The sequence below is a fragment of the Equus asinus genome, chromosome 17 (genome assembly GCF_041296235.1).
Source record: "Equus asinus isolate D_3611 breed Donkey chromosome 17, EquAss-T2T_v2, whole genome shotgun sequence".
In the NCBI taxonomy this organism is placed as follows: domain Eukaryota; kingdom Metazoa; phylum Chordata; class Mammalia; order Perissodactyla; family Equidae; genus Equus; species Equus asinus.
Window position 1 is genome coordinate 21,252,265 of NC_091806.1, and position 24,418 is coordinate 21,276,682.

Below are 24,418 nucleotides of genomic sequence, written 5' to 3' on the forward strand. Positions count from 1 at the left end.
ATTCTTCTGCACTTAAAGTTTGAGGAGCACTAGTTGAAAGTATTCTTGAAGATGAGAGTGCCTTAGCACTTGTGTGAATTGGTTGCAGAGGTTGAATTATTACAGTACACCCAATTGAACACGCAAGCAGAGTCTCTTTGAACACATTGGCTTTCTTACATTTCGAGTGTTTGTCCCCATGAGTGTACTTACACTGACCTGCTTTTCTGTTGTAAGGGAAATGCCGCCTCCATCAGGCTATCATGGCCACCATCTCTTGGAAACCCAAAGCTTCAGGTGCCCAGGGGACACTGGAACCCTGAACCCACATAGGGCAAAGTTAGTTGTCTTTTTATTCATTGAATCATATGTCAGGGAGTTGGGAAGCTATTGTACATGCTAAGGTTGCAGTCTCCCTGTTTCTTTTCTTTTTGGGGTCTGTGTGTGTGAATCAGTTTTGAAAGATTTTTTTGTGTGTGAGAAACATAGCATATGAGAACTTATGTATACCTCAGAGATACGTAATAAGATTACTGCCCTTTGTACCACCTTAGATGTGAAATAGAACATCTTATTGTTACAGAAGTTTTCTTTGTGCCTCATCCGAACTGTCCCTTCCTTCCACATCCCTCTAGCTGCTATCTTGACTTTTCCAGGTTGATGTTACCATAGTGTAATTTAGAAAATATAAAATGAAAACACCCATTTAAACTGTTTTAATTAGATGAATTTTGGCATATGGAACATTTTTGACACTCCAGAAGATTTTCTTGCATCACTTTTCCCATTTAGTATCCCCACCCTCCCTTTCCAGATAACCACTTATTGGATTTCTATCACAGTAGATCGCTTTTGGCTGTTTTAGGTCTTCACATAAACGGAATCATAAAAATTCCTTTCTTTTTTTTTTTGCATTTGACATTTCTGCTCAGGAAACTGTTTTTGAGATTCAGCCATGTTATTGCATGTGTTAGTAGTTTGTTCCTTTTTATTGCTGAGTAATATTTTATTATATGAATATTTTGAAACTTGTGTAAATATGTACCTATTGGTGAACTTTTGAGTTGTTTCCAGTTTGTGGCTTTTATGAATAATATTGCCACGTGTATGTGTGTAAGCAAGTCTTGAGTAGACATATTTGCATTTCTCTTGGGCAAATACATAGCAGTGGAATTGTTGTAAAATATTGCTAAATGGTTATTTAAAGTGGTGGTATCACTGTCCATTCCCATCAGCAATGTATGAGAGTTCTGGTTGGTCAACATTTTTGGCAGCACTTGATATTGTCAACTTTTATGTTTTAGCCATCTTAGCGAGTATATAGTGGTACCTCATTGTGATATTAATTTGTATTTCTTTAATGGCTCATGGTTTTAAAGTCTTTTCAGGTGCTTATTGGCCATTTTTGGATGATTTTTAAATATTGCTTCTCATACATTTTCCAGTTTTATGTTCTTAAAGGATTAGCAATAACAATAGCTAGTTGTTCTTCCAAGTCTGAAAATGGGAAAAAAGTTGAAGATATTGCTAGAGTTAAAACATTTTAGGAGCAAGTACTGATATGCTCTCGAAACAAAATGAAATTGCACAGTTTTTTCTTCATTTTATTTTTTTTAAACTAATACGTGATAAAAAGGCTCACTGCTGAAGAAGGAAGTCCTTTCTCTTCTTCATACCTCAAACTAGCATTGAGTTAATCTCTTAGATAGTTAATTGTGCACATAAGAGAAATCTCTATGATGTATACTTTGTTCACAGGGTACAAAATACTTTCACACTGTAGTTGGTTTGGAAGTTTGGAAAGGGCCTGGAGGACCAATGGCAGGTGGGAGGAACTGTGGAGAGGTAAGCAATTGGGCAAAGAAAGACTTTTCTTACAGTTTCTGGTCCATGTGAGAATCAGAAAGAAGAGGAGCTCGTTTTGAACTGGAAAGGAAAACACTTCCTGTTTGCTGGGTTTTTATTGGTGCTGTTCAGCCTGGAAGTGGGTGGGGTGGGCGAGCTACGCTAGGCCTGAGGGCAGGATTGACTTCGAGCTGAGAGCTAAGTCCTCAGAGAAGCAGGAAGGATGTAGAGGAGTAGGGAGAGAGGGACCAGGAATGAAGAACCATTAGTGGCCAGGATCTGTTACTATGGTAACAGTAACGTGAGAACCACTCACATATACACAAGTTGGTGTGTTATAATTCATGCCAGAATACATGCAAGATCAAATGTTTGATTTCTTTGAGGTGGAGCTACAGAAGCAAGTTTGGGCTGGAGGTGTGGGGCTTGCTGTGTCCTCCACTGAAGCATCTGAGCTGGTCTGCGTTTCTCATCAAGTAGGCCCCACTCTTCCCATTAGGCCTTACAGAAAGCCTCTGGGGCAGAACAAGGCGAAGGAAGAGGATTGAAAGGAAACCAGAAGTGATACCACACCTCTCAATCTCAAGTTCGCGTGCCCGATGCACAGCAAGCCAAACACTGAGACATTGCTGTTTGTAGATGGAGACAGATTTTATTCGAATTGGCCAAAATGAGAAGGTGGGAAAGCCCCTGGACAATCTGACTTCCGCAATTCCATGGCTGCTGAGTGCATTCTCCTTCTTCTACAAAACAAACTCACAAATCTTCGAGACCCCTGAGTCACCCCCTCAAGTTAAACAGGAAACAGCAAATTGGTTTAATATCTACAGTGACCCTCAGGTACCCAGCTTCGGCCCAGTCCACTGCCTCAGGTTTAAAATTCCCAGTTTTTGGAGGGCGGAACAGCTCTCTGCACAGGCCTCCTGGGGTCAGTGGACACTCTTTGTGCCTATTCTGGTCACATCATTCAGGTTCTCAGAACTGACTTTTGGGCTTCTTCCCCAGTAGAGCGGGGACTTCCAGTTGGTGATAAGACTGCAGAACTAACGGAACTGACAGTATTTCCGTCCTTGCTGCTGGCGTCAGAGGGAAGGCTCACTGCATCTGCGCTGTGGGGCTGTGGCTGGATAGATGAAGGTGGCGTAGCTCAGGCTGGAGTCAGCTTTGTGGTTTCTGTGATGTTTGCTGGCTAGGGGCCCAGGCTTCTGGGGACGTGGGGATCAGAGTAGCCCGCCAAGGGCTGGGGTCCCGTGCGAGGAGGTGTGGTGCTAGGGCCCTGTGAACATTGATGTTGCCATTAGCTTACTTGGCCATCTTGGGGGTTGCCTCAGGCAAATTCTAAACTCAGGGTCTGCAGTTTTTGGATGGAAGTGAATGCCCTTCTGTGCATTCTTGGCTGTGCCTGTGGTGCTCAGGGACCCTTCATACCCCTTGCACTGCTGGAAGAGAGGGTAGAGCTCTCTGGGTTTAATGTGCGAAGGGAGGGGCTGACTAACAGTGCCTCTGTTCCTCCTCTTCCGCCTGTCTTAGGGCCTCAGGGGGCTTTCTGTGGGGGCGAGGGGGAGCGAGGGTGGGAGGTGGTCAGGGAGTGTGGCCGGGAGGTACTGGGAACCTGCTACCTTTGTCTTTTCCTTACTGACCGTTGTTATATCTTCTATAGATATAGCTTGTTATTGAGTTGCAGGGATTTATATATTCTGAATATGTCATTATAAATTATAAATATATTTTTTCTCAGCATGTAGGTTCTTTTCATTTTCTTATTAGTTTCTATGAAGTCAAGTTTTTTAACACTGGTGAAGTTCATTGTACCACTTTTTTTTTTTTTACGGTTAATGCTTTAACAAATTTTTGAAACTTAATTTGCAAAAACTTTTTTCCTGTGTTTTCTTCTAAAATGTTTTATCATTTTAGTTTTTACATATACGTCTGTAATTTATGTGGAGTCCGTTTTTGTGTGTGCTCTGAGGTGGAAGAGTTCAGGTTTATATGAAATAAATGGCCCTTGTGTTATAGTTCATCTTTACTTCTGGATGCACCAGAACTTAACCATCCTACTGTTGGTAAACTATTTGGTTATCTTTTTATGTGTTCATGGACCTTTGAGATTTTTTTTGTGAAATTTAGGTTTGTTTCTGTTGTTTGTTTTTTCTTTTGGGTGGTTTTACCTTTTCCTTTTTGATTTGAAGGAGTTCTTTAGTCTACAGATAATTTTTATTTTCTACTTAGATATTTTGAAAATATCTTTTCCCATTTTCAGGTTGTCTTTTTACTCCCTTTATGCTATTCTTTCATGAATAGAAGTTCATTTCAATTTAGTCTCATATGTGATTAGTTTTCTTTATTATTTGAACTTCCATACTCTTACATTAAGATGGTCTCTCTCTCTCTCTCTTTTTGTTTTTTGGTGAGGAAGATTGGCCCTGAGCTAACATATGTTGCCAATCTTCCTCTTTTTGCTTGAGGAAGATTGTTGCTGAGCTAACGTCTGTGCCAATCTTCTGTTTTGTCTGTGGAATGCTGCCACAGCCTGGCTTGATGAATGGGGCGTAGGTCCCTGCTTGGGATTCGAACCACTGAACTGCAGGCCACCAAAGCAGAGTGCTGAACTTAACCACTATGCCACCTGGTGGCCCCAAGATACTCTCTTTTATCGTCCTCTAGTCTTTTTCTTGTTTTGCCTTCAGTATTTGTCTTATTCCACTTGGATTTGAAGTTTGGGCATATTGTTTGCATAGGTGTCCAAATTCATGATTGGAGAACCAGCAACTGTATTGAAAAATTTCTCCTCCTCCTCATTAATGCTCCACCTGATGACAATATTTTTTATCCTTGAATTGGGACTTTTTAAAATAGGTCTCAGGGACTCTCCCTTGAATTAAAGTATTTTTCATTATAGTTTTACTGAAGTGTGCGTAAACGTAAACGAGGCATAAATTTATTATGTTTTATTATATAGCTCTTATGCACCAAGACCAAAACCCAACTAATAACTTAGATATAACCAAAACTAAAAAATTAGTAAAATTTGGAAGAATAAGGTTAACTTAATTTTAACAGAATGGTAGTGTTTTACAGAAGCTAATTTGGCACTTCCAACTTCAGCCAAGGAAATTAATATATGTGCATCAGGATAGTCTTGTAATAGTTATTGTTAAAGTTTGGGAGTAGATTTTATTGCCATTGTCGTCCACTTTACGTCTGTGACCCTGGTACTCAGTTGACAGCCATTGTCTTAGAGTGAGGTTCTCAGCCTTTTTGTTGTAGTTTTCACAGATGTGCCTTCAGGTTTGGTCATAGTTTAAAACTTTTTTTTATTTTTTGCTATACCTCAGTATAGTAGTCCCATTTTATCCGCAGTTTTGCTTTCCATTGTTTCAGTTATCCACGGTCAACCGTGGTCCAAAAGTATTGAGTGGAAAATTCCAGAAATAAACAATTCATGTTTTAAATTGTGCATCATTCTGAATAGCCTGATGAAGTCTCACTCCATTTCACCTGAGATGTGAGTCATTCCTTTGTCCAGCATATCCACACCATATATGCTACCCACCTCTAGTCACTTAGTAGCTGTGGGTTATCAGATTGATGGTCGTGGTATCACAGTGCTTGTTTTCAAGTAACCATGATTTTACTTAATAATGGCCCCAAAGCGCAAGAGTAGTGAGGATGCAATTCGGATATGCCAAAGGGAAGCTTTAAGTGAAAAGGTAAAAGTTCTCAACTTAAGAAAAGAAAAAAATCTTATGCTGAGGTTGTTAAGATCTTGGGTGACTTTTATTATGCCATATTGTTATAATTGTTCTATTTTATTATTATTTTAATCTCTTACTGTGCCTAATTTATAAATTAAGCTTTATTATAGGTATGTATGTATAGAAAAAAACCAGTATATATATGATTTGCTACTGTCTGTGGTTTCAGGCATCCACTGGGGGTCTTGGAACGTATCTCTCACAGGTAAGGGGAGACTACTGTAAATGTGCTGTAATTATTGCTGTATCTCTCAAGCAGAATGTTGAACTGAACAGGTTGTGTGGTTTAGTGTAGAGTGGGATACAGATGATCCTCAACTTACTATGTTTCTACTTAGGATTTTTCGACTTTCATTGGTGTGAAATTGATAATGCATTCAGTAGAAACTGTACTTTGAATTTTGAATTTTGATCTTTTCCCAGGCTAGCGGTATGTGGTACACTCCTCTGTTGTGACGTTGGGCAGCGGCAGCGAGCCACAGCTCCCAGTCAGCCACGCGATCACGAGGCTGATAACACTTACAACAGTCCTGAACCCATAAACCATTATGTGTTTCGCTTTCAGTACGATACTCAATAAATGACATGAGATATTCAACACTTTGTTATTAAACAGGATTTGTGTTAGAGGATTTTGCCCAACTGTACACTAATGTGTACTATTTAGTCCTTTTTTCTGGTCACTGTTACAAGGTTCCTGTAACTCTTGAAATTTACTGTCTTTTGTATGCTAACGAGAAAACTTCTGGTTGGAGGACAAGATAGCTTCAGGAGAGGGGCCGGACCTCAGAAAAACCAACCACTGTGATTAGAGGGTTAGAACTTTCAGCCGGTTCCCCAGTCCAGGGAGGGGAGAGGGGCTGGAGAGTGAGTTCAGTCACCAGTGGCTAATAATTTCAATCAATTGTGCCTACATAATGAAATCTCTGGTGCTTTATATACTTTTAATAAGTGCATAGTAAATGAGAGTTCTAGGATAGAACTTTGCATGTATGGTTAACTTTTTTCCTTCCTAATTTTTTCTGATGTTTAGTCTCCTAAGAATACAGAATTACATCATTAATATATTGTTAGAATACAAAAATTGCTTTTAAGGAAGTTAGATCAGTAAGGGTCCAGTTAGGACACAGAAAACACACAATAATTTGGACAGGGAAAGTTTAATACGATTCACTAGTAACGGTGATTGGCTACTAAAGACTAAAAACTCTAGAGAAGAAAAGGAGGAGTAAATTTTGGAGAGGTCCTCCACAAGCCCTGAGGCTCAGATTCAGGTTTTGTTGGAGAGGTTGTGATTGAAGCCCACTGGATAGCGGGCAAGTTTGCTGAGGTGCTGGAGGTGGGGACACTTCTGCCAGTTGCTGTTTTATGGGTCCAGGAAAGAAAGTGATATAGAGCATATGCTTTTTTACACCTAGCATTTTATCTAGATGAATGGAGTTTCTGATAGTCTGGAGGGTGTGTTATGTGTGTAATTAGTATGACCAAAAACTATATTTGCTGTAAGGAATTGTTTGTGACAGATGTAGCTGCTAGGAATCGTATAGTGTTGTAGTTTATTTTGTTTTATTAGTATAGGGATTTTATTTTTGGACTGTAAGTTAATTATGAAAATTTAAGTATGGAAACTAGAGATATGTAAAGATTTAATTGGATGAGAGAGATATATTAGGAATCAGTCAGATTATTAGCATCAAAAATAAGTTAAATATATTTTGTCTAAACTGCTGATGTCATAGTTCAAGGATGTCATTTGATTCACAAAACTTTTTTTTACCCACGTTTTCCAGAATATAGGCGCTCTAATTTAAAAGCACACTGTCCCAAAAGCTTTTACAAATTGGGTTTTTGAAACTCAAAATGCGTGTTCCCATAGAAACCATGTTTCATCATGTTGGGTTCTTATTTGGCCTGGAAATGTATTTAATTCTGTATGGACTTAGCTTATAGTGCAGTGAAACAATATTTTTTGCATGTAGAGTTTCTACTTATGATGCATTCTTTTGTCTACTAGTTAATAGGGATGGGGGATTCTCTTAGGGGCATGGACATTATGTGGATGTTAGATTGGTTGAAGGGTTGAGGTGGCAGGTGGGGTATGAACTCTGAGGTGAGGAAGGATGGAAACAAACATTTACTGAGGACCAACTATGTCCATTGCTCTTTGCTGCCTGTTTCCCGTAAAGCATCTCATTTCTTTACTTTTCTTCCTTTTTCTTTTTTTTGGATTATGTGAATGCTTAAAGATTGTTTGTAGCTCTGGGATTCTGTAAAAAGGTAGGAAAAGGTTTTTTAAATTCAGAAATTCTGGCATTTCTAAGTCTAAATGTAAATAGTGAAGTATAAAAAAGCACATCTTGGGGCTGGCTCTGTGGCCGAGTGGTTAAGTTTGGGTGCTCCGCTGCGGCAGCCCAGGGTTCAGATCCTGGGCTCGGACATGGCACCGCTCGTCAGGCCACGTTGAGGCGCCGTCCCACATCCCACAACTAGAAGGACATGCAACTAAGATATACAACTATGTACGGGGGGTTTGGGAAGATAAAGCAAAGCAGAAAAAAAAAAAAAGAAGATTGGCAACAGTTGTTAGCTCAGGTGCCAATCTTAAAAAAAAAAAAAAAAAACTACCTGCTTCATTTATATTAAAAAAAGAGTACATCTTCAGATTTTTACACCCAGAGGAATATATGATTAATTTACTTTAACACTGACGTGCTGTTAACCCAAAAAGGTTGAGATAAACCTTGGCTCTGTGCCAGTAGGAAGTACAAGGTACCCCAGCCATTCATGAGATAGCTCTTTGGGGTATTTGCAGTGGAGAATTTCAATAATATTGTCCTGTACACTCACCTTCACGCAGGATTGACAGGACCAGAACTAAGAAAGGAAGCCTTCTGGGAAATTCTAGATAGACTGTAGGAGAGTGTAGAAAGTTTGTTTAGTAAGTGGGCCTGATTTAGGTATGCCTCTTGTTCCTGTCTCCAGTAATTAGTACCTCTTTCTTGTGGATGAGTTCAAGCCCTGTGATCTGACTTAGTCCACTTACCCTCTGTAAACTCTGCTATGTTCATTTATTCAGTCAATATTTATTGAGTGCCTACCACGTGCCAGCACTGGTACTAGTTGCCAGGAATACAGTGATGAGTGAAATAGACAGACTGTGCTCCTTTTGGACTTAGAATCTGGTGATTAACCGTAGTATATTATTATAATGTGGTGAGTGCCAGGAGAACCTCTAACCTTAACAGAAGGCAACTGAATATACACAGATCTTTGAATTAGGAAGCAGAGTGGTATTTTGTAGACCCTGAATAAAAGTTAGAGGGAAGAGGAAGATGGGAAAGTAGTGCAAGGTGAGGCTAGAGAGAGCCGCAGCCTGCAGACAGCCCGTTAGGCCATGATAAGGATTGTACTGCAGGAAAATTCTCAGAGAGTTCACGGAATATTACATGTGAAGGGAAATGAAAGATCACGTTGTCCTCCTTAAAATGAGAGATAAAAATAAAAGACAAGGCTCGGGAAATAAAAGTTTTTTGTTTTTGTTTTTTGCTTATAGCTTTTAGCTGGCCAGGGGCAGGTTTGGGGCTTACGAAGAGCTATTCGAAGGACACGTGTACTAGGAATTATCTGTCAACGAAGTTTGGGGATTTCTTGTTATGGTGAGATAATACCAACTAGGGCAGTTTAGTGTTATCAGGTAGACGCAGAAGGTATTTGTGGAAACAGATGTGCGTATGGTCATGTACTTTAAAGGCAGTGGTGTTATTAATCCTTTCATTGATAGGTAACTTTGACCTGCTTACCACTCAGTGCCGGAAATACTTTAGTCTTTAGTGTATATGATTCGAAGTTTAAGAATGCCTTGGGATTGTCTATCTCATTGGGGTTTTTTCTTTTTTCTAAGAGAATTTGAAAGTTTTTTTAGAGGTCATTCTAAGAGTTGCCTTTTTTTCCCCTGAAGAGGGAGACCTTTGACTTTGTTTCTTTTGCGCTAAACCAAGTTTTATTTATATTTGGAAATGCAGTTGAAGGAACCAATGACTGACTTATGAGGCATTCACCTCTTAACACAGAAAGCTTTCCTGCCTTCTAGTCAGCAGTGCTCCAGTCTTCTCGTACCGCTATCTAAGTGTTTTACATCAACATGGTAGGGGATTTTTCCACCGCTTACATTTTTTACTGCATCTTTAATCTTCAAAATCAGGTACCGTAGAGGAGAGAAAATATGGAAAGGACATGGGCTGTGGGATTTGAAAACCCTGTTTTCATTGCTGTCTCTGCACTTGTTCATCTCTTGAAGCCCGTTAGCTATAAAATGAGAGGAACTTCCTAGAGGGTGTGTGTGCATGTGCACATTTGCATGTGTCAAATGAGATTATATGCTGGGAACACTTAAAGCAGAGTCTGGCATACAGCAAGAGCATAATTGCTTATCTTTTTCCTTGGCCTAAACCAGTGATCCCCTTTTTTTGATCCTCAAAAAGTTATACCGATGTTAAATATTCTGCAGTCTTTACTGAAACAGATTTAAAACAGACCCAACATTAAGTAGGGTCAACTGAGGGAGGAAAGAATTTCAATGAAACCCTCTGATCTTTAATTTATATTGAAATTACTGATGTCTCCTTCTCCCTGGAGTGTATACTACTGTCTTTTCCACAGAGTAGGCACTTAAGGATGTCATCATGTAGTAAAAATTACTTTGAAGAAGGAATCTGAAGGTCTGTAGGTAGTCTTGGCTTGTTCCTTATTGATTTTTGTGGTATTTGCAAGCCACTGAATCTCTTTGAACATTGTGCCTTGCCCTTCTTGGTTGAGCAGTGTGTTAAACAACAAAAAATTCAGCTCAGGGGGCTGGCCTGGTGGTGCAGCAGTTAAGTTCACGTGCTCGGCTTCGGCGGCCTGGGATTTGCTGGTTTGGATCCTGGGCACAGACCTACACACCGCTTGCTCATCAAACCGTGCTGTGGCAGGCATCCCACATATAAAGTAGAGGAAGATGGACACAGGTGTTAGCTCAGGGCCAGTCTTCCTCAGCAAAAAACAGGAGGATTGGTGGTAGATGTTAGCTCAGGGCTAATCTTCCTCAAAAAAGAAAACAAGGAAAAGAAATTCAGCTCAGTCGATTTAAAAAGTCAAATTGACTTTATTGAGCAATTTATTATTGGGCCATAGTTCTTAGCCATAAAATAAATAGGTGTGCCAGAAGGTGGCATGCTTGACTCTTTAGAATTTAAAGATCCCGTTAGCTAAGACTTTGGGTTTTTTGGAGCCAAATTAATGTGTAAAAAGAGTGTGCTGCTGGGTTGAGGATTGTGTGTGTTTTACAGTATACCTCGTTGCATGGAAGTTTTCTTGAGGTTGGCAGGTGGCCTGGTGTCAATCTAACCTGTTCCGTGACCACCTTCTCCTGACAGGAGTCTTTGAGTTAGGTGATGAACTCTCTAACAGCCTTTAAATACTTGATCTGTGCCCATGATTTTTGTGATTTTTTGACTTCAGAGATTCCCGTTAGCCTTTGTCTACATGAAACAAGACAGACAGGTGCACCTTAATGTTTCGGCAGTAACCAAGAGATGTTACTGTTCCTGGCCAAGAAAAGGCCCTGTGTGCAAAACCAGCAGTTCCCAACATTGGAACCTGAGACTGGGGAACGACTGAACCAACAGACCTCAACAAATGGGGACTGTGGACTGATTCCAAAAAAATGGGGAAGTGCACTTGCTGCTAGCAGTTCCCACCGTGGAATCTGGGGAAGGATCCCAACCAAATGGGGAACTGCAGACTAAACCACCAGCAGTTCCCAACACGGAATCTGGAAACATAACCAAGGGCTAGAGTTTCCAATCAAATAGGGAATTGTGGTCCAAACTGCTAGCAGCTCCCAACGTGGAACTAGTGATTGTAGACAAATGGGGAACTAACTGGAAAGCCAGTTAGATTGGGAGCTCAGTGCAAAGAGAGCCGAGCTCAGAACCCAGAGGGAACTTACCCATAGCCCTTGGAAATGGTGAGAAAGACAGTGAACTCAAAAACGGGTTTGCAACTACCATGCCTGTGTTTCTTGTTGTCCCTGCATGCCACTGGAAGTCTCCTTTAGTTCTGCTGCTGCCACCAAATCTTCTAAACAACAAAAAATTCAACTGAGTAAATTTGAAAGGGCAAATTGGCTTTATTGAACGATTCATGAATCAGGCAGCATCCTGTCTAACAAATAGAAAGGAGCTCCATAGAGTTGCAGAAAAGAAATGATTTTAAAGGCAGAGAGGGAGGGGACAAAAGGCAATTATTACCAAAGAATGCATTGTTTTAGGCAAGGTTGCCCTCCTAAGGGGAATGGAAGTGGTCTGTCAGTGGATAACCCACTAGGGCTGACCAGGAAATTCTGTGTTGACTGGTCCAAGGTTACATTCCTGGGGAGTTGAAACTGCAAATTAGGTTAGGTATTAAGTCTTGGTTTTCTGACTGTGGGGCCTTAACATTAGTGACTCCATTTTGGGCCTGCTGTCTCCTTATTTATTTATTTAGGAAGATTGGCCCTGAGCTGACATCTGTTGCCAACTTTCATTTTCTCCCCAAAGCCCCAGTAGTACACAGTTGTATATCCTAGTTGTAAGTGACTCTAGCTCTTCTGTGTGGGTTGCTGCCACAACATGGCTTGATGAGCCATGCTAAGTCCGTGCCCAGAATCTGAAGCTGCGAACCTGAGGCCGCTGAAGCAGAGCGAGTGAAATTAACCATTCGGCCACAAGGCTGGCCCCTGCTGCCTTCTTTTTAACAAGTGTGAATATGTTGCACCCACCTCCTTATGCTTATTAGATATGAAATCTGTACAAGGAAGACCTCAGAGCTCAGAAGAGGAGCTCTAGACATGCAAGTGGGTTGGATCCACCTTGGATCCCAAATTGCTAGTCAAGGAGGAGAGAATCATATGCAGGACATTTTCAGTTGAGGATCAGGGTGTATCACAGACCAGAAGTTTGGTAAATAGGAAAATGCAAACCTTGAAAGAAAGACCAGGGTCTTAATCACAACAGAAATAACAGCAATAAAAACATATGATTACGGGAAATGAAGGTGCAGGTTTTCAAAGACAGGAAAAGCACAGCTGTAAGATGCCAATAACAAAGGGGAAAACCTTACAAATGAGGTGGTTTTTCTGCCATAAACTGAGAATTTTTCTCATAGGTCACCTCTTTCGATTTCTCTCCCATTTCTTGGTAACTTAGCTGAGAAAGTTCTTTCACCTTCTCTCCTTCCTGCTCAGCCTTCTTTGGCACCTTAATCCTTTTCTCTTCCTTGTTTCATTTTCAGTCAAAATTCATGCGGTCATAAAACTATGCTAGAGATACATCTGGCTTATTTTTTTTCCTAGGTTTTAGCTGACTTAATCGTGAAAGATGGTAAACTACCAAACCATAACAAAATTTCAAAGATGTTGCTTTTCTTGATAAAATACTCAGTGTTCTTATTGCACTCTGTATCGGTCAACTAACATCATAAGAGCTCACTCCAAAAGTTGGTGACATACCAAAATATTATCATCACGTTCACAGATTTGTGGGTTGATTGGAGTGGCTCTTCTCTACAAGCGCCTCATTCTTCTGGGGCAAGTGGGCTTCCCAGGTCATGTTCTTCTTAAGGAAGAAGATGAAGAGGGCAAGCCCAACCATGTAAGCACATTTCATGTTTGCTTGCATGCTGTCTGCTATTATGTCATTGGTCAAAGTGTGTCACATGGTCAAGCTCCTCAATGCAGCAAGGAAATATATGGTATCTCTAGTGAGAGAAAGGGAAAAGTTGCAAAAGGTGTGAGAGCAGAGATGGGAGAATTGGGAGTCTAACACAGGCGCTGTAATGTTTTCTGGGTTTTACATTTGTATTTACATTTCATCTTGTCATTAATGTATATGTATACTATTTTGTATCCTACCACTTCAGCTTAATGCGATTTTGTAAAGATAACCTTCTATATAGATTCACTACTTAAAAATATACAGTTGTTTGGATTTGTCCATCTGTATCAAAATCTTTTGAGATGCTTATTAAAAATACAGATTTATTAGCCTTAACTCACACCCTCCTGGAATCACAGTCTCTGGGGTGGGGCCGGGGAATCATCATTATTAGAAAACTCATCAGGTCATTCTTCTGTACATTAAAGTTTAGAATGTCTTCCTTAGTGGAAGGACATTTGCATCTTTTTTCATTTTTCTAGCATTATAAATAACAGCCAGCGACGTTTGTACAAATGAGTAGTTTCTTTGGGGTATTCAATAGTCTTTCCCGATGCACGATTGAATAATTCACAGTTGAGGAAAATAATGGTCTGTGTAAAGGATGGAGTTTGGAGTGCTGGTGGTGGTGAAATTGCAAACAGGCTTATAAAATCTTTCAAGTATTTTATGTTCACTAAAATAAAGCCTTGAATTAGATAAGGGGAATTTCTGTAAAATTTTTATACATCTTTAATTTGTAATGTTGGGTATTATGTAACTTAGTCATGGTTCTGTTGCTTAGTTATTGTTAACTTTTTAAAAGAAAGTAGAAAAGTTGACAAGTTTAAAAAGAATTTTATTTTTCTTGTATTTCAGCCCTGGAAATTTGGCAATTTGGTTCTTTTATTCAACTATTTTGATTCTTCTTGGCATTTATATGACCTTGTTTATGTACTTTATTATCTATTTTATTGTTAGATAGTCTTGGTTATCTCAACTCTTTAATAAGATTTTTATGGAAATGAAAATTCATTGATGGCATGGCAGATAGTGCCAATGCCTATGCAATATACGTTCTTTCTTTTCCCTAACAAACAGAGCCTTGATTTCATCTTCAGAGTGGCTTTTTGCGTTGCTGAAAAATACATTTCCCAACCGCTTTTGCACTTATGAGTGGCCAGGAGGCTTTGTTCTGTTCAGTGAGGCTTTAAGTGGAAGTCGCCAGAAAGGGCTTGATAAAGAAGGCAGAATCATTTGGTAGACACCTTTTGTCCTTTGCCCTTCCCTTTGTCCTACCTAGAACTTGGACAGGATGCTGGAGGAGGAGACATGGAGTGACAGACACTTGCTGAATGTCATATATAGGAATGTTTAGTGGGAAGACAGAAGGAGCTTAGATCTTTGATATCTTGTGGGCTGTCCTTATCAGATCTGGACTGCCCACCTCCAGTCTAATTATATTAGGAAAAGACACTGCAGTATGTTGAAGCTACTATTTAGATGGGACTCTGTTACATGTAGCTGAATATAATTTGTAACTTATATGTGTGGCTTTTGTAAAAGATATCTCGACTATGTTCTCTCAAACCTGACTTTCAAATTGCTTTTATTTATTTATTTTTTTCATTTCATTTTGTAATTTCTTTAGGACCCTTCACTTCTGAATGTATATACATTATGCATGTTTAAATTGTCAAGCATGTTTTGAAACACACATTTTACAATCCTGACATCAACAAATCTGTATGCATAACATTTTAAAACTTTATATTTTGAAGTAATTTCAAATTTAAAGTTGCGAAATTAGTACAGAGAACTTCCCATAACTTTTTTCCTGAACCATTTGAGAGTAAGTTGCAGACATCATGTCCCTTTACGCCCTGAAATACTTCAGGGTGTATTTCCTAAGAAAAAAGATATTTTCTTAAATAACTATAGTGCATTATCAAATTCAGGAATTTAATATTAATAAAATATCATTACTAAGCAGTCCACATTCGTCTTTCTCCAGTTGTCCGAATAATATCCTGTATTGCGTTTAGTTTGAGATGTACTGTGGTCTCCTGCAGTACATTTGGTTACCATGCCTTTTTGGTCCCCTTTAATCTGGAAACTTGTCCTTTGTCTGTCATGATATAGACATTTTGAAGATAACACAATAATTATTTTGCGAAATGTTCCTCAGTTTGGATGTCTGATACTTCCTCAAGATTCGATTCAGGTTATGGTTTTTGGCAGGAAAACCACAGGTGATATTGTCTTCTTGGTGTATTGTATCATATCATATCAAGAGGCACACGCTGTCAGTCCCATTATTGGTAATATTAGCTCTGATCACTTGGTTGAGTTGGTATCTGTTAGATTTCTTCAGTATAAATTTACTTTTTCTCCCTTTATAATTTGTAGGAAGAATTTGAAACTGTGTAACTATACTGTTTCTCATTAAACTTTCACCCCATAAAATTCTTACTGAGATGACTGTAAAACATTTTCAAGAAAGATTTCTGCAGATCCTTTCATTCTAGTGACGACTTGTCTTCCAGATCATATCCCTTGAGCTTGCATTATGTCGTGGTGCTGTCTTACAGTTTTTGGGAACTTGTTTTGAGAAATACAGAGATGTAGGGAGGAACATGGTTCTTAATTAGGGAAGTTCAGGGAAGGGTTTGGTAGTGGGATGCTATCCCCCCAATAGAGTGTAATAGATTATATGGTACATAGACCAGTAGACTGTAAACAGATCTGAAGCAACTGGGGGCAAATGATCAATTCTGTTTAGGATCTTTTATGAAGGATGGGAGGATGAGATGGTCCTCTTTTTCCTCAGACAGATCGTAGGATGCCAGTGATATAATATACTCACCTAGTGCATGGCCTGCCAAAAGCGTGTCTTTTTCACATATCCCAGGGGCCTGGATGCTGGCTGTCCATAGGGACAGGGAGAGATTACCAGAGCTGCCTTGATCTCCATCACTGGTCCCATGCCCTAGTTAAAGTAACCCAATGGATACTTGTTTCCTTAGTTTCTCAGGCTTAGCCTCATGCTAACCACTCCTTTTCTTGTTGGGTGGCATAAATGAGGTGGTGAAGAATGGACCAGAAATTGTTAATTCAGTAAGACTTCTTCTTGGGAAGTAATGTAGAAGTTCCCTTTTGGAAACATGAAAATGGAATAAGGGCTCCCCACAGCATGGTTCCTTCTTCCTAAAAGAATGAAATTTGTTCAGTCTCTCTCAAGTTTGTTTGTTTTTTCTTTTTGAAGAAGATTAGCCCTGAGCTGACATCTGCTCCCAATCCTCTTTTTGCTGAGGAAGACTGGCCCTGAGCTAACATCTGTGCCCATCTTCCTCCACTTTATATGCGGGACGCCTACCACAGCATGGCTTGACAAGTAGTGCTATGTCTGCACATGGGATCCAAGCCAGTAAACCCCGGGCCGCCAAAGCAGAGTGTAGGAACTGAACTGCTGTGCCACCAGGCCTGCCCCTGATTTTGTTTTTCTTTTTTACTCTAGTTTATTTTGTTTTCTGTTTGTTTGCCCAAAGGTCATTTATTTTCTTGTCCTTGTATATTTTCAGATTTCAGAGTGTAATGATTTTGGTTTTTCCTCTCTTCTAGCACCAGCAGACATTTTTGAATCAGCTGAGAGAAATTACTGGGATCAACGATGCCCAGATACTACAGCAAGCTTGGAAGGTATGGCCTCTGTTTTATGACCTACAGTTGTGTTACACCCTCATCTCTACTGCCTGCCATATTTGAAAGTTGAGTTTTTTAGTTATACTGTGTGGTAGTAGTAGAGATATAGGAAAGAACTTGTATAAAGTAAGAGCCTTAGCTAACATATACTGCAATTTTGAGCATGTTAGCTTTCAGCAACCTAATGTTCCAAGATACCTTGGAGTGACAGATGACTTCTCTCCATAGGAAACACTTTTCATGCAAAATAGGGGGATGTGAATCCAAATGCTAATGGCTGGTTTTACTCAAGAACCATGATTTTAGAGTTTAAATAGGGGCAGAGGGTGCGGGAGAGTAGAGAGAGGAGGAGGAGGGAGAAATAGAAAATTAATAGAGAGTCAAAAGCTTACATTTTTTCCTTCCAAGAAGGAGAAATAGAAACTGGCTAACATTCAAGTAATTTACCTTAAGAACATTCAACATCAAACTTTTGAGTATATGCAACAGATAAGATGCATCATTTTGTTGTATCTTATGAAATACCCTCATTTCCACACAGAGGCACTCACATGAGTTAAATCACATGGGTATGCACATGGAAAAGATCAAGCGAGTGAAAGATGTTCAAGAACTATATATATATATATATAGCTACAAAGGCTAGCAGTGAGAGCCTTTTTGCCACTGTAGGCATGCACACAGCTTCAATCCTTTGGAATTTGCTCCATGAGACAAAATTATGTAATTTTTGATGTTGACACAAAAGTTCTTCATTTGTGTCTGGAAGCAATTTATCTTTTAGGTGAGTGTAATCATAATCCTCATAATAGTAGTGATAACAACAAGCACTTAGTAAGCACTTACAGTACTAGGTGCTATTCCTAATAACTCCATGGGGTATTATTTTCATCCCTTTTTAAAAGATAAGGAAACAGAGGTTAAAGTGACTTGATCAAGATCACACAGCTGGTATGTGGAGGAGTTTGAAATAGAAACCAAGCGGCCTGATCCCAGAGCATCACACTTAATTTCTGCTTTCACTAGAGGCTTTGCTTCGTTTTGGCCTCATCAGGACAGTGATGAAGCAGTACTGTTTAGAGCATTAATGCAGGGTTTATGAAGCCACTGTAAGCATTTAGGGAGGAAACAAATGTGTTGTATGTCAGTTTATATGATGATGTTTAGATGATTGCCAGTCCTTTCTTTTTTTTTTTTTTTAAACATTTTATTTTTCCCTTTACTCCCCAAAGCCCCCCGGTACATAGTTGTGTATTTTTAGTTGTGGGTCCATCTAGTTGTGGCATGTGGGATGCTGCCTCAGCATGGCTTGATGAGCGGTGCCATGTCTGCGCCCAGGATCCGAACCAGCAAAAAACCCTGGGCTGCCAAAGTGGAGCACGCGAACTCAACCACTCGACCGGCCCCACTAGTCCTTTCTTTATTGTGATAAATATGACTAAATCATGTCTATTTTCAGAATGTACTTTTTCCATTCTGTGTCAGTGAGTGTGACACTACAGTCGGTACCTTGTCAGGGCACTTTTCTTTTTCTTGACTTGGGAAACATGTAGAATATGTTTAATTAAATAAATGTAAAGAATTAATCCAATTACTTCTTGTCCACATTTCCTTTGAGGTAGGCTGTGTGACCTTAGTTTTTTTTTTTAACTTTCATTTCAGTTCTCGGTAGCTGGAAGTGAAAACAGTGTACTTAAACCTTAACTGTTGCCCGGTATAAATTTGTAAGAGGTTTATTAATGAGTTGAGTCTCTCAGTAAAATACTGATATGGAGTCTACTTTTGGGAACCACATGTCGTTGATTGATTTCAGCACTTTTATTTATTTTGAGCATCTATTTTTAGCTTCGCAAAGTAAGTGACCTTCGCGTTGTGTAAGTCCCTGTTGTAGTCAGCTAATTATTATATGAGGTAGTCTGTGAAGAGTACTTGGCACATGTTTTGGCACATATTACTGCTCAGTAAATCTTAGCCATTGTTATTGCAAGTTGTTTTACTATAGTTTACTTATCTAACTATGGGATATGTTATACCTGTATTTTGGATGAGTCATTTGAGAATCTTACAGTGGTTGTGACACCTAACAAAGGTGAAAGCAGTGGTGCTTTTCCAACTGTACTCTTACTTTATCTCTTCAGCAGCTCCTAGAGTTGGAGTCGAGGTGGGTTGGGGACTTCATTCTTCTAGTTGTTCACTCCTCAAATCTTGGAATCATTCTAATCTTTCTCCTTCTATCACCCGCTACATTTAATATGATAGCAAATAATAGACTCTCTGCCCTTTCTCTCCTATAGTCTCAACACACAGCCAGAATGATCCTTTTAAAATGTAAGTCATACCAGGTCATTTCTAGGCAGAACCCTCGACTGGCTTCCTATTACACTCCTCTCGTATCCTAAAATTCTTAAGGCCTACACAGTCTTAATGTGTTCTGGCCTTGTGTCACAGAGATAACTTCATTATTAATACCTGGATTTCCTAATGTTGTTTCAACTAGCTGTCATAGAGCTAGTGTTATATTTATTGTTAACTGGACAGAAAATATAGAGATATAACTGGGCAGGTCTCTTATTATTTTACTGTTTCAAAAATTCTTAGTTTTTTAGCAGCTACTTCCTTCTAAATTAACTTTAGAATTTTGTCCAGGTATGCTTTTGATGAGAACTACATAAAATTTATATTTAATTTGGGCAGGATTGTTATCTTGACAGTATTGAGTATTTCTGTCTAGGAGTTCTTTGTGTTTCTCCATACTGTCAAGCTTCAGAACATTTTGCTATTTTCTTCCTATAAGTCTTTGACATTTCCTTGTTAAGTTTGCCTTTAGGTATGTGTTCAGCACCCATTTTAAAGGGAATACCTTTTTTTGTTCTTATTTGCAGAAGCGCTGTTTTAAATATTCATTTTTCATCCTTGTGTATGGCAAGTTCCAGAAAACATGTTTTAGTTTGTTCATTTGTTTAGAAGTACAAGTTTGTGATTGGCTTTTGTTAAGCAGATATGAAAGTAATGGAAAACTGAGAAATTAGTTATAGAGTTGATTTTTATGTTATATTAGTAGTTTTAATTAATAGAGAAAGGAATTACTATTGATATGGTGTTCTTTGTTTATGATGAATTTATACTATAAAATCAGAATCACACAGAATGATTTTGAATCTGAAAATGATTTTTGCTTTGAGAATTAGTTGTTATGGAAAAGCTTACATAAATCATGTGAGAATGTACAGAGTTATTCCAAAATATTTGATGTTCTGTTCTGGATCTTTGAAAGATAGCAATGGAAACTTGGAGTTGGCAGTGGCTTTCCTCACTGCGAAGAATGCCAAGACCCCTCAGCAGGAGGAGACAACTTACTACCAAACCGTGCTTCCTGGCAGTGTTTAGTGATAGATACATCAGTGTGGGAAGCCAAGCAGATGCGAGTAAGTTTACTTCTTTCTTAATATTTTGACAGGAATGTAATGAAAAATTTTCCTTGGGGATATATTAATTTTGTTGAAGCAGAGGTAAAGGACAAAAGAAAAGACTGCTTTAACCTTGGTTCTTCTTAGTGTATTTGAAAGGAGCATGTTTTAATTAGCTGCATTATATTTTTTTCCAGATTGTATTTCATTGGTATATCCTTTCATAGAGCACCTCATGGAGTATTCATTGTTTTGAAATATGGAACAGCTACAGTGTTACTCATTAAAGAAACAAAAATTTCTAGAATTTTAAATGGGCAAAATCATTTGTTTTATGGATTTTAAGTGTTGGTAGAGGCTTAGTATTATTTTTGAAGATAAAGTAGTATTTTTAATTACTGATAGCTTTAGCATTTAGTAGAATTTCCCTTCTTTCAATCCCTGCCCCTCCCCAAAATAAGCACACATACATGCGCACACACAGGTCCATATGGAAAATTTTATGGACTAATTTTTATTCATAACATGAATACTTTGTGCTTATATAGCACTGAGTTTTTCAAAATACATTCAGTTACCTCCATATCTCATTGTGGTGTAACTGTATTCTATAAAATGTAGGTATTTATTTTTATGCATTCTCAATTAGAGAAGTTTGATTACTAACTTGTATTGGAAGAGAATTTCTGATTTTGTTTATAGACTTTCTCAAAGTTAGGAAATAACCAGGAAGAACCCATTCACATAGATGTTTATAGCTATTAATTGGCATTAAATACTGTTTAATGTTGGTTGATGTCAAGTTTTCAGGATAATCTTAGTATTTTTGCTCTACAAATGATCTTATGTCGGCTAAGCCTGGAATACTTCTACTTCACACAGATAATAGGTGATAATCGGGAGAAGTTTTATGTGTGTAAGACAGACCCAGTTGCTGTGTCCAAGTTGAAGACACACTGTGGCTTGACTCCTGTCTGCATCTCTGACTTCGTTTTCTACTGTTTTGTTCTTTTCTCTTTACACTGTGATGACGCAGAATGGCTTGAAGTTCTCATCCACCCACTGCTATTTAATTTCTTTTGTCTTTATGCTTGCTTTTCCTTCGAAGGAATCCCTTCTAGCCTTTATCCCCAGCCTAATTTCTTCTGGCGTTGTAGGATTTAGCTCAGGAGCTAATGGCTCTAGGATGTTTCCCCTGGCCTCTAGTATGGACCAAGTGCTTTTCCAGCCCCCAGAGCATACCTGTGTCTTAATGAGTACTGTGTTATTTTAAAATTATTTGCTTGTGCCTTTCTTGCTTACCAAACATGAAGCCTAACAGGGCAAGAGACTATTGATGTTCCCATCATCATATTAGAATGTCATAGTTTCTCAAAAAGTGTTTGTTGAGTTATTTTTGATAATATGTGTAAAAACGCCATCCCCAGAGGCCCACCTCTGAAGACAATTTGGTGGACTGGACCCTCCTCAGGGCCACCTTGGGAAGCTTATACTGAAGATGGCAGGGCCACATGAGGAAAGGAGCCCTGGTCACTGTGTCACCCCAGGAGAGTCACTTCCACCCAGGAACACTTGGATTGAATGAGGACATATTGTCTCAACCAAAATCCATAAAATGTTAAGATTGCCAGTTCATATTGATGACTCTTGAGTTGTTTGGATTGGAATCCTGGTCTCTTAGTTCATACCTTTAGGGACACCCTTCAGTCTTTGCCCTTGCTTGTCCCCAGTGACCAACCAGAAAGACAGAGGGAGCCTCAGACTAGGAAGATTGGGGAGCTGTGTGGGCAGTCCCAGGCGTCCCTGCACAGAAGGAAACTTGAAAACAGGAGGAGAGTGGGCCTCACCCAGGGATGGCCCCCATCACTTGCTCTTGTGCACAGAAAGGGACGTGGCCTGGCCCTGCTTTGTCCCCTAGGTGTGCTGTAGGGCCAGGTGGGCCTAGACTGGCAGAGCCAGGCTGCCATCAGCCCTGTCCACCTCCCCCAGTGCCTGGAGAAGTGAGACCCCTTCCACTTTCAGAGCTCACTTAGGGGTCTGTTTCCTAGACCCTGGCTGGCCTCCCCTCCCCCAACCAACTGACACACCCTGGTTCCAGCCACCTGTTTACTTTGGAGATGGAACACTCCTCAGGGTTCCGAGCGGTCAGTTGTGGCCCACAGGGCACTGGCACTCAGAGGCACAGCTGCGGAGCTCTCCCCAGCCATGGAGGGCCTGCTGCCTGCCATCGCGTCCGCTTTCCAGCTGATCTTGGGGCACCTGTGGGGTGCTCTGCTGGTGATTTCGGACAGCTTGAGCCAGGGTCCAGGTCTCCCTGCATTCCCCTGGGAGATCCTGGTATGTACTGTGGTGGTGGCTTTGATAGTCAAGACAGGACACACTTTCACGAGAGGGAAGTCTCCAGGCGAAAGGTGTTCTGCCCGCGCTGAAGTCAGTGGAGAATGTGGGGAGAATACCGGACCTGAGAACCGAGCCGTGGAAGGCCTTCAGTGCCCTCAGGTGGAGGCCAGTCCTCTCCCGTTACGAACCTTGTGCTTGGCAGCGATGAATACAATCCTGAGCACATCAGCACTTCAGGACACTGTCGACCTTCTGGAAAAGGCTTTGAAGAGCCTGCCTGTTAAAGTCTCCAGAGCAACTGATGAAGAGGAACATCAGGAAAGAGCCAGATGGTTGCAGCAACAAAAGCAAATTGAGGAAGAGCTTCCAGGAGAAATCCTCTCCCTCCAAACCGAGGAAGCAACTTTGCAGCACGAAAACACCAAGCTTGAAGGTGAGATTCAGCAGCTGAAGCTCAAACTTCAAATTCTGCATGAGCTACATGATGAAGAAGTTGGGCCGCTTTACAGAAAATTCTTTGAGGAGGAAAGGGTCTGCTCCGAGTTGAACAAGAAGCTCCTCAACGTGTGCTGGGAGATGAACTCCACGTACCAGCTTCGCAACCTCTACAAGAAGATGGCTGAAGACCTGGCCCAAGAAGTGAAGACGTGCACTTCCTACTATCACAAGGAGAACCTCTTCCAGATGCAAAGAGCCAAAGAAAGCGGGAGGGCAGCCGTGTTGGCGGAGAGAAAGCTCGAGGAGCTAAGAAGAGAAAACGAGCACAACAGGCAAAGGCTGGCCATGTTGGAGGCCTCGTTCCAGCCTTTGCCAAGAGGCAGTTTTCCTCCAGCTGCTCCTCCCACGGTCCCCAGAGGCCCAGAAGTGTGGGGGATCCCCTGGGCCGGTAGGACCCCCCCAGGAAGGAGGATGGCCCTGCCATGAGGCCTCAGGGGCCTGGGGTCACCTGCAGATTTGACTCAGCATCCACAGCAGCTGGGCCTTCAGCACCCCAGCCACAGCAGGACATCTGCACGGGTGTTCTCTTTTCAAAGGAATTTTGATTTTTTTCTGTTTTTAATTTAGCTCCTATTACTTACTTAATTATTCTTATTCAAGTAGATAAAGCATTCTAATGTGTAAGATATTTTTTTAAATAAAGTTTCATTTAATACATTGCTTATCAATTGCATTCTCTGTCCTTGGACCCTCTAGAATAAGACAGTATAAGGATTGAGTTTAGATTTAAATGAAAGGTCACTATTCATTAAGCCATCATTAGAGTAGGACATAGAGATGTAGAAAACAATAAAGACTGTTTCTGTGTGCCCTGAGCCCTTATTAGGAATCTGCGAAGTGACAATATTTGCCTGAATGAATTAGATTGTTAGTAAAAACCAATGGAAAAGTGGGAAAAAAAAAAAGACTTCAACATACTCCCGTTCACATTTCATAATGTTTTGCTTTATTCCTAAATTTATAGATTAATTTAGAGGGTAATTTTAGATAATTTGCACTCTGTTTTTTGTTCTGTAATTTTTTAAATCTTTGTTGTATTGTTTAAGATAGTGTTTCTTGCCAAAACATTTTTCAATGTTTTGTAGTCCATTTTATGCAGTTTTCCCTTGGTGGCAATCACATATGCACCCACACCCACACACACAGACATGCACAAACTACAGTACAGATGTAGAATACT

General features: G+C 40.0%; 1 protein-coding gene across 1 annotated transcript in view; it reads left to right on the plus strand.

Annotated features, from left to right (window-relative positions):
• The window catches only part of LOC123284101 (ubiquitin carboxyl-terminal hydrolase 25-like), an 83,820-nt gene that overhangs the window by 10,896 nt on the left and 48,506 nt on the right, over nucleotides 1–24,418 (plus strand). The window contains exons 2-3 of the mRNA XM_070487754.1: nucleotides 16,913–16,990; nucleotides 20,268–20,418. Of these exons, the coding sequence (XP_070343855.1) occupies nucleotides 16,913–16,990; nucleotides 20,268–20,418 (229 nt within the window). The remainder of the gene's footprint in view (nucleotides 1–16,912; nucleotides 16,991–20,267; nucleotides 20,419–24,418) is intronic.